Raw genomic sequence first — 10822 nt, forward strand, 5'->3', positions numbered from 1 at the left:
GATTGCGGGGATGTGGGTGTGTGTATTTGGGATGGCGGCGCGTGTGTGGATATGTGGGGTATGGGTGGGTATGGAGCGTGTGGGGGGGGAAGGGTGGCTGAGGAGGGTTGTGGCATGTGTGGAAGGGGAAGGGTGGCTGGGGTGTGTGGGGGGAGGGTGTGGTGTGCATGTATGGCAGTCTCTCTCTCTCTCTTGGCTCCATGCTCCCACTTGCCATCATTTCCCCCTCCTGTCTGCCACTGCTGCTCTTCTTCTGCCGCTTCCTCATGTTGTTCCCTCCCCACCATGTCCCAGCTGCAAAGGCTGAGACTGCAGGATGTAGCAGAAGCCAGCCTGGCCTGGCTGGCACGGCACAAAGCCAGCCAAGAATTGCGAGGAGTTCTGCTGAGTCCTGCAGTCCAGTGATGCAGCTGGGAACCATGTGCAGGAGAGGGGAGAAATGGTGGCAGCAGATGGGGCAGGTAGGGGTGGCAAGTGGCAGCGCACAGGAATGTAGTGACAGCTAGGCGGGAACACAGGGCCCAGGGCAGGGCAGCAGGAGTGCAGGGCCTGTGCTGGCAGGCATTCTGTGGAGTCGGGCTGACTCTCCCCTCTCCCTGCTGGTGCAGCCCAGCCTGGCTCCATTGAGCCCCTGCCAGCCCATGCTCCTGCCACTGCCCTGGGTCCCTGCCCAGCTGTCTCTGCACTCTCACACACCTGCTCACTGCCACTTACCCCCACTCCTGCCACTGCCATTTCCCACCTTAATGCCTGCTGCTGCCATTCTCTGGCACCACATGGTTCCTGGCTGCATAACAGGAGCCAGCATGGTCCAGCCCTGAAGACTGGGGTGATGGCACACAGTCCTCTCCTCCCCCTCTCCTCTATCCCATTCTTATCTAAATTCACCTCTCTGGGGGAGGGAGGCAGGAACAGCCCCAGGGGCCCAGGCCAGAAGCCTGTGCTAGGCAGAGGGGCTGGGATGGAGGTGGGCTGTGGGTGGAGCGGGGCCAAGTAAGCCTTGCTGCTGTGGCTGCTGAGTCCTGCCAATGGCTCCCCTGGATTCTACTGCATCTGGCTCCTGTCATCTTTGACAGGCAGCTAGGGGCAGAGAGATAGTAATTTTCTGAATTTTTTAGGCACTCCGTGGGCCAGATTAGGCCCGTGGGCTGTATTTTGCACACCCGTGGTTTGCTTCTTTACTCTCCCCCAGGCATACCAGTAAGTGGGGAAGCTGTATTCATACCTGACACCAAAGAATGGGATCACATTCCTATCTTAGTCTATCGCTTTTCTCTGCCAAAAGTAGATCAGGATTGTATCTGTGGGGGATGATGCTCAAGGGCAACCAGCATGGTTTCACTAGGGGCAGTTCTGCTGTCAGACCAACCTGATTGCCTTCTACGATCAGGTCACAAAATCACTGGATGCAGGTGTTGCGGTGGATTTAGTCTTTCTGGACTTCAGGAAGGCTGTTGACACTGTCCCCCCTGCCCCCATTCTCATTAAAAAGCTAGGTGACTGCAGCATTGGTGCCTGCACAGTCAGATGGTTTGCAAATTGGCTGAGGGGTCACACTCGGAGTGGTAGCGAATGTGTCATTTGTGACCTGGAAGGAAGTGGGTAGTGGGGTCCCCCAGGGCTTGGTCCTTGGGCCCACACTATTCAAATTTCTTTATTAGCAACTCGGATGACGGGGTGAAAAGCAGCCTGTTTAAATTTGTAGACAACACCAAGATTTGGGGTGAGGTGGGCTAGAAGGGAAGGACAGATTACAGCAGGACCTGGACAGGTGACAGGGGTGGGCAAATGAAAATAGGATGGAATTCATTACAGACAAGTGCAAGGTGCTGCACTTGGGCAGTAGGAACCAGCAACATATCTATAGGCTGGGGAACTCCCTTCTTGAAAGCACGGTGGCGAAAAGTGATCTTGGAGTCATTACTGACTCCAAGATGAACATGGGCCAACAATGCGAGGTCACGGTTGGAAGGGCTAACCGTACCTTGTTCTGCATCCACAGGTGCACCACAAGCAGGGCCAAGGAGGTGATCCTCCCCTTCTATGTGACACTGGTCAGGCCACAGCTGGAATACTGCATCCAGTTCTGGGTGCCACACTTCAGGAGGGATGTGGACAGCGTTGAGAGGGTCCAAAGGAGGGCCACTCGTATGATCCAGGGACAGCAGGGCAAACCATATGAGGAGAGGCTACGGGACCTGAACCTGTTCAGCCTTCGCAAGAGAAGGCTGAGGGGGGGGCCTGATGGCTGTCTATAAACTTACTAGGGGAGACCAATGGGGTTTGGGAGAGGCCTTGTTCCCCCAAGCGCCTCCCAGAGTAACGAGGAATAACGGCCATAAGTTGCTAGAGAGTAGGTTTAGACTAGACATTAGAAGGCACTACTTCACAGTCAGGGCAGCTAGGATCTGGAACCAACTTCCAAGGGAAGTGATGATTGCTCCTATCCTGGGGATCTTCAAGAGGAGGCTCAGCATTTACCTGGCTGGGGTCATTTGAGCCCAGTTTTTCTCCTGTCCACGGCAGGGGGCTAGACTAGAAGATCTACAAGGTCCCTTCCAACCCTGCATCTATGAATCTGTTTTGCTCGGGGTTGGTAATGAGTTCTGAGGACTTAGCCTTTGGATCATTACGTCTTTATTTTCTAGGACCAGCAACAGGCTCGTCAGTCTCAGCTTGCTCAGGATGAGCGTGTGTCTCGCTCATATCTTGCCCTGGCAACAGAAACTGTTGATATGTTCCATATCCTTACCAAGCAGGTTCAGAAGCCTTTCCTCAGACCTGTAAGTATGACCGGTCGTGCTCTAGTGTTTTCCCCTGCCCGACTGATTTCTAGCTTTTTAAAAAACATTGGTTGGCTAACAGGCTAGGAATTGTAGCATATTCCTTCACTCCCACCCCAGTGCACTGATCTAATTGGTGGTGTCTGTGATTTGGTGGTTTCTTAGCTGCTGAGAAAATCATAGATTTCTTAGATCTGTAGTGGCCAATAGTGATGAGACTTTAAAAATGTTGGCACTGAATTTAACAGATTTAAGAGGAAAATTAAGATGTGCCAGAGTCTGAACCTTTCTGAGCAGGGTTGAGAGCATCCAACCTAAACTCCCACAGTGAGTATGTATTGTAACAAAGCAAGGTGTCCTGAAGAAAGGTGTGGTACTGCAAACCACAGGGAGAAGCACATGCAGCTTCTGTCTGCTTGGTACTTGGCTCAGGATGTGACACTTCCAGTTTCTCATCAGCAGAAACCCCTCTGCCAGTAATATTCTTAGTCACATGTGGTCTTTGGGTACATTTATACGAGTTGAATTGTTTTTTATTTTGTATGCTTAGCGCTTCAGTTTGAAAAAAAGAAGTGCTGCTGGGAGATTGCAGTGTTGAAACCTATGAATTCAGCAGAAGCTTCTGTGAAGGGAAATCATAGTGCCATAAATTCTTGATCTTGATGCCTGTCCCCCAAAGGGTACTAGCCCTTCTTCACAGCTTCCTCATTTCTGTTTGTGCTTTACATTTGCCTGTATAGGAACTTGGACCACGATTGGCTGCTATGCTGAACTTTAACCTTCAGCAACTGTGTGGCCCTAAGTGCCGTGACCTGAAAGTTGAAAACCCTGAGAAATATGGGTTTGAACCAAAGAAGCTGTTGGACCAACTGACTGATATTTACCTGCAGCTAGATTGTGCTCGTTTTGCTAAAGCAATTGCTGATGACCAGGTGAGTACCAGAGGAGGGAGTGAAGACCTTGGCAAACATCTTTGCAAAATCACTCCTGCAGAAGCTTGTGTGAATACATTTAAGCTGTTCCCTTGGTCCCTTGTACTGATTTGCCAGTTAAAGGGGAAAAACTGTGGCCCAGTAGCTTGTATTTGGTAGAAGAACAAGTTTTTTTCCAAATCCAAAGACAAAAAGGAAGCCTTTCTGTGCCTGCTTAAAATTCTAATGGAAAATGTTTCCAAAGAATTAAAACCCTGTTTGCATCCCAAATACAGTCGCAGAGCTGTGGAACTGGCTTAATTGATTCCCCTATTCTACCCGTATTAGGCTAGTCTGAGAGAATACAGTAAAAAAAACCAAACAAAACAACAGCACAAATAGTGAAAATTCAGTTGGATTTTTAAAGTTCTTTCTCTTATCAGTACGTGTGGTGTCAGTAGCAGAGGGGAAGTTGCATGTAATTTTTAAATTCATGGTGTCCCTTTAATGCTATTCGGTATGGGTAAAAACCAGAATGTCAACCAGGCTTTCTTCCGGTTCCAGCACTAATGTGATTCATTCTCATTTGTCCCCACCTAACTGCTGTGTACTTGAGTTGTGACTTGTACAAATGAATGAGTGATGGATTACAAAAAAAAAGGTCTTGAGGGGAGTGATGAGTATCTTGGTAACTGGCAGTGATAGGAAGGAAGCACCAGGAAAAACGCACAATAGTTTAATAGCTATTGAATTAAAAAAAATGTCTGATTATAATGGGGACTCTCAAAAGGATATTGCTGCTTTGCAAGTCCAAACACATAATAGAAGAAATGTGAAGACCTTTCCAAGGCCCTGGGCATGGTGCCCATAGTTCTCTGTTCCCCTCCCGGTTGGCATGGAGTTGGGGTGGGTACACAGTGTCCTCAGCACTGAATACCATGCTTCGGCAGGATGTATGGTACTGAAGAATTGTAGCTGTGTTAAGAATGTTTTATAATGCCCAAAGATACTATGGATTCATGAGACCTAGTGCGTTAGGTCATATGTTTGTTGTTTGACTCATACCTGCTTAAAAACCGATTTGCAAGATTTTAGAAAACAAGGTCTTTAGGTTATAAAAAAACTAATTTTTCATACATTTTTCTTCAAAACCCAGCACTTTGAAAGTGAACGCAAGTGGCTTTGTAGTCTCTAGAATGTAAGTGCTTCACCAAAGTCCTTTATATATATTTATTTTCTTCAGTTTTCATGAGACTGATGCAAAAGTTGATGGAAGCTGTGAAGTATGCCTTTTGTCTGTGGTTGATTTGTATTGTGCTGGGTAGCTGCACAGTTTTAGAAACAGAGCTTGGCTACTCCTGCAGTATGCTGCATGCTGCATCAAACTGGCAGGATCCCAGCTGGTACCAGCTTCCCTCTGTGAGACTACTGAATTACTTTTGCAGTAGGATCTTTTGTCATTAGGGAATGGAGCGGGGAATTACATTCTTTCCCAGAATAGGATTCCATGTTGTTGCAGAGATTAATATATCTGCCTGGAGCAATTGTAAGCCAGTAGTTAGCTAGTCAGCCTGATTTTGGGGCACCTCATGGTCAGGATTCTAGTAGTCCATAGCTGGATGTCTTGCTTGTTTTCTAGATTTCCTCAGTCAGACCCTGGCTCCCACTTTTCTGTACCCACTTGGCACATGGCATGGTTAATTACATCAGTTAATCATTCAAACTGTTTGCAGTGTTTTCAGTAATTTGTCCAAATGTACCTGTTGCACTTTTTGGGAAAAAGGCCCCTGCCCATATGGTTAACCCCCAGTTGTCAGGCACATTGAGAGACTCAGGCACATAGATAGTTTTATATTGGGGAAGGTACCATCTGATTTTATAGTTAAATTATAATAATAATTACAGTAATCTCAATAGTGTGGGTATGTAAGAGAGTTAAACTGTTTGGATTCCAAGATAGAGGAGAACCTTGTAGGCTTGTTTCCCTGAGGTGACTCTGGTACACATTCCCACTTTAACCTAGCAGGGGAGAGTAGTCAGATCCTTAATCCATGCAGTGCTTAACATAGGAATTTGGACTTCTGAAAACTGTTGAATCTATATTACCATATACCCTGACCCTGTTGCATCCTGCAAGCAAACTGCAGTTTGGATGATTCAGTTCTTGGATGGCAATCTAACAGAAGCACTTGTGGGTTGGTGGCAGTTACGCAGAAATTGAACTGAGGTTGTTGAAGCTGTCACTTTTTAAATTAAATATAAAACCCAACTATCTGTGACCAGGTGTCCTGTCTCAACAACTCTGGCAATTGTTTGACTTCCCTAAATTTCCTGATTTTTTTTTTTTTTTTTTTCCCCAGTGGAGTATTACAACATCCTTGTTTCCTGTCCTGAATAGTGACTAGTGTGGGGAATGATGGAAAAGTGCCTTTGTACTCACCCCCCGCCCTTTAATGGCATCTCAGTGTGGAGTGAAATAATTCTTATATTGCCCCTGCCTACCTCACATTAGTGATGAAGCTTTTAGTTTCTTTAAAGAAGGGTGCCGAGATCTTTACATCAAGTTGCTGTAGCTAAGCAAAACTGCCACCAGTTCCCACGGTCAGCTTGCTTTCCTTGCTTACAGAGGTCCTACAGCAAAGAGCTGTTTGAGGAGGTTATCTCGAAGATGAGGAAGGCTGGCATCAAGTCAACAATAGCAATAGAGAAATTCAAGCTGCTGGCAGAGAAGGTGGAGGAAATTGTTGCCAAGAATGCCCGTGCGGAAATCGATTATAGTGATGCTCCAGATGAATTTAGAGGCAAGTTGATATTCTAAATATTGATTTGGGGGTAGAGGGAACTGAGGGGGAATAGAGATTACATACAGTCTCATAATGCAAGTATAAATTAAAATTTGTAACTTTTAATGGAAACAACTTGGTGCCCTCAAGTCCTGCTCTTTTCCCCAGTTCAGTGAAACAGTGTCTGAGTGAAGAGAACAAAGTTGATCAGGAGCTTGTTATCCATGTTTATCCCTGTCTGTGCTAAATCTGCTTTACAGTTTTTAAAGGGTTTTTTAATCCTTACAGTGCTCAAGTGCTGGGCCTTTACACTGCATTTCCCATGTTAAATTTGGGTACCATCCAGTTCTGCATTCTGAGGTAGCTTTTATCTCAGCAGTAGTCCCCTTCTCAGCAAGTGTTGCCCTTCTGTACATGTCCTTATCTGATGCTGCCCTCATTACAACTCTAGTTCAGCTGGCTGGAGATGCCTAAGAGCCGTTTTTTCCCTTAAAATTTACATCAGTAATATACCTAGTCATCTGTGGTCTTGAGAGGCGTGCGTGCGTGCATGTAATTTAATGATGATGTAAAGCTTGAACTCTCTTTAGATCCACTCATGGACACCCTGATGACTGACCCTGTAAGGCTGCCATCTGGAACGATCATGGACAGATCAATAATCCTACGGCACCTTTTGAACTCCTCCACTGACCCCTTCAATCGGCAGACGCTGACAGAAAACATGCTGGAACCAGGTAGCTCTACTTTTACTGTAATTACTGGAATGGTGTACAGTGGAGCACAGCTTCGTTGCAGATTGTCCGATGCATCTGAAGCTTTTGCAGTATTGGAGCCTGGGTAAAGCAGCAGTTCCCTCACTCCAGCCTACTCAGAAAAGTTCAAGTTTTATGTCTTTGGTTAGTCTTTGTCATTTTTCTTTTAGTATCTGCACTTGTCCAGAGTTCCTGTCATTTGGGCGTGTTTTGATAGGTAGATGATATCTAATCCACAGACAGAGAGAGATTAAAGGATTTCCCTAAAGCCATGCATCAATTTTTTTTGCTAGAACAGGGAACATAACCCAGGAGTTGGCTCCTCTTACCGCCTCTCTTAACCCAAGGACGCCCCTGTCTTCTTCAGGATAATGGCATATCTAAAATTTTACAACTTTCACATTAATCATTCATTGTTTTTTCTCTTCATCTCAAGTGCCAGAACTGAAAGAGCAAATCCAAGCCTGGATGAGAGACAAGCAGAATGCTGACCATTAAAAACTCCCCTGCAGCGCACGCCAATGCCAATGAGAAGAGCAGGGCATGGGCTGGTCTAGTGATGGTGGTGCAGATAATACATTGGAAACTAATGCTGGGATTAGCATGCCCACCGTCAGTGATATCCGGTAGTGACCAGAAGCATGTGGACGAGAAGAAAAGCAGCTTAATTCTTGTACATATATTTAAATGATAAGGATGGTCAATAGCATGGAGGACAAATTAGGAAGTTGCTCATGTTACAAAACAAAGTCCTTCAACCTGTCACAATTTGGGGTTTTTACAGCTGAATTATTTTAGCAAAGATGAATGGATCAGAGCAGCATCCCTTCAACTTTATTTTTACAGCCAGATATCCGTTAATTTGATTGTGGTTAGAACATCGGACATTTTGCTGCTAAAGTAACTTTTTCCTCTTTCCTTCCCTTCTCTTCCTCCCATAAACCTGCACTGCTGTCTTTCTTTGTAATGCGAAAAAAAGTCCCCATGAAAATAAAATCCTTCTCCTGCCCCCAAGAGAACATATTCTGTGAGATAACTGTGCCTGCAACAAAGTGTTAATCTTGGGATCGTATTTTTATATTATATTCGCATATTTGTTTTTTAATTGGTGTTAGAAGACACACAAGAATAATAATTTAAAAAAGGCAAGATATTTGACACGTGGATTTTAAGTTCTGTTCTTTGAGATGTCCCTTTATGTTAAATGGAGAGAATCTTGATGCTCTGGTATTTTTGAAAAGCCTTGTGGATAGGAACATGTTGAAGCAGCTGCCACCAATGAGGTGTTTGGGAATACCAGGACTTCAGTGACTTTTTTAAAAAATAAACCTTCTTTTAACGCTGGAGATAGGATATGCTAAGTGACAGTTCTGAGCCTTTACAGCTTGTCTCCAGAGAGCAGATCCTTTTAGTCTTGGAGCCTGCAGTTTGGGGCGGGGTCATTTTTATGTTGCATACCAGTTTGTATCCATAGCTTGGCCTTACCAAAGCAAAAAGGGTGCAGGAAATGTAGAATTACATTTTTTTAAAAAACTAAAAAAAATCCACAAAACATTTTTGTATTACTGCCCCCTGCTTAAGATACTTGAATTTCCTTTTTAAAAAGGATTTGAAACCACAGTGTTTTAAAATGAAGCCTGTAAAAAAAAAAAAAAAAAAAATGTTTTTTTTCTCGTTTTTTTGCTGACAGTGTCCTCTGTTCAATTCCTGACTCTTGAACTACAATAAATGGTGATACACATTCACAAAGAACTTCCTCTGTGTCTTCCTTTTCTCACAGTGGCTTAGTGAAGGAAAAGAGCATGTGTTGAGTATGGCTGAGTAGCTATAATGTATCTTGCTGCTCTGACTCCCGTTGCTGATATTGATTTAGAGTTCCAGAGGCAAAACTACTCAATTACATGTGAATAGTTGCTTTTAACACACATGCAGAGTTTCCTTTTGTGTGGCCTTCAAGCTAATATTCCTTTTTTTGCCAGCTGGAAAAGTCTTATGTTTCTTCAGATCTGCCAGACACACTCGTGCACTTGCACACAGCCAGTCAGGAAGCAAGGTGGATAAACTTCAAAGGAAGGCTTGTTCACCTCTTGCATCAGGTTAGATAATAGCTCAGTAAAGCCTTGGGAGAGGTAAGTGAGATGAAAAACATGAAGGAGGGGGAAGTCTATGAATGGTTAGGGATGGTTCTGGGCATCTGAAAGATTGCAGAGAGCAGTCTGTTCAGTGTGTTAATCTGTACTCTGACCATGGAAGGCTTAAAAAAGGAATCTTACACTCATTTAACATCGCATTCCATCATAATTTTTAGGTTTTGCTGCGACTGATGTTCAATGTGGTTCTGTCCCTTTCACAATCTCAGTTTTTGTAAAAAGACCTAATAGCTTTTCTTTGTGTAAAGTAATTAGTGTGAACATTGATTGATTTCAGTACTTCAGCTGGGAAAGGAATCATCATCTAATTATCAAGGTTTTATTGCTCTAGTGATTAAACTCTTAGCAAGAATTATGAATTGATCACTTATATGATAAAGGAGGCTTGTTCAGCAATGTGCATGTTTGTTCTTCATATATAATCTTCAGTTTTTTAGGATTTCACCTCATTGTTACTACCTAGCAAATGAAAACACTCAAATGACCTCAGATTTCCCTTAGCAGGCTTTGAACAGATGGTTTTAGGGAAGGGGGAGATGGAAGAAATGTTCTTTTCTAGTTCCCCTTCATCCACTGCAACTTAAGCATTTGCATAGAGAGATTTGTCTCGTCTCCTGTGCCTGTCTTTGTTTTGGAGCTATGAGTGCCTGAAACATTAAGAAATCTTATACAGATTTAGCACTACTGATTTAATTAATTAAAATAAGAAAAGAACAGGCTGAAGGCAGAAAGAATTGCTCACTGGCTAGAAGCTGAGGTTAGGTACTAATCACTTAGATATATCTTGTCTAGGCCCCAAGGGCTCCTATTTTTTAATGGGTAGGAATCCCACTGTCACTTCATGTCACAAATTCAATATTCATTATGGAAGACTGATGCGAATTGGAATCCTGTAGAGAACAATAGTTACACTGCTAGCCCTTTTCAATAGGAACATACAGTGGACATCTCACGTGTTTACTGAACAGAAATAGTTTACAATGAAGCTTCTGTGTGCTTGCAGTGGGTTCAAGGTTACCACTTAGCTTATAGTGTTTAAACGCAATATAGTCCTTTGCTCTTAGGGCACACCTGTCACATAGGTGTCCTCCCACATCAGTCAGTCCTCAAACGTTAACATAAATACAGTCTATAGAGGGTTAGCTCCACAGGTCTAAGTCCTCTTCAGACCCTGAGAAGGTGCCTCTGGCTTATTGCTGATTTTTCCTCACTGTAATCTTCCCTCTCACACTGGCTGTGACTCAGGTCTCTGCCATGGTGCTGCTGCTCCCAGTCTTGCAGCCCCTGGATCTCTTTGCTTTGTAACTGTTGGCCAGGCCCTCACATTTTACCTTCTGTCTGTCTGGCTTCCTCTTCCTGGGAGCCTTTCACTTCCTGTGGGCCAGCTAGTTATCTCCCACAGCTGGCCCAGTCCTAAGCAGCTTGTAATTAGCATTACTG

At 44.4% G+C, this 10822-nt stretch overlaps 1 protein-coding gene across 2 annotated transcripts in view; it reads left to right on the forward strand.

The window, feature by feature from the left end:
• Nucleotides 1-8985, forward strand: part of UBE4B (ubiquitination factor E4B) — a 68419-nt gene extending 59434 nt beyond the window's left edge. The window contains exons 25-29 of one of the 2 annotated variants that reach the window (XM_090023523.1): nucleotides 2649-2783; nucleotides 3524-3715; nucleotides 6321-6495; nucleotides 7068-7214; nucleotides 7669-8985. In XM_090023523.1, the coding sequence (XP_089879649.1) occupies nucleotides 2649-2783; nucleotides 3524-3715; nucleotides 6321-6495; nucleotides 7068-7214; nucleotides 7669-7730 (711 nt within the window). In that variant the 3' untranslated portion in view covers nucleotides 7731-8985. The remainder of the gene's footprint in view (nucleotides 1-2648; nucleotides 2784-3523; nucleotides 3716-6320; nucleotides 6496-7067; nucleotides 7215-7668) is intronic. The other variant, XM_090023524.1, reaches the window with a different exon arrangement.
• The last annotated feature ends 1837 nt before the right edge of the window (nucleotides 8986-10822 follow it).

Source organism: Crocodylus siamensis, chromosome 12 (assembly GCF_052110815.1).
Source record: "Crocodylus siamensis isolate JL-2025a chromosome 12, ASM5211081v1, whole genome shotgun sequence".
NCBI classification, from domain to species: Eukaryota; Metazoa; Chordata; order Crocodylia; family Crocodylidae; genus Crocodylus; species Crocodylus siamensis.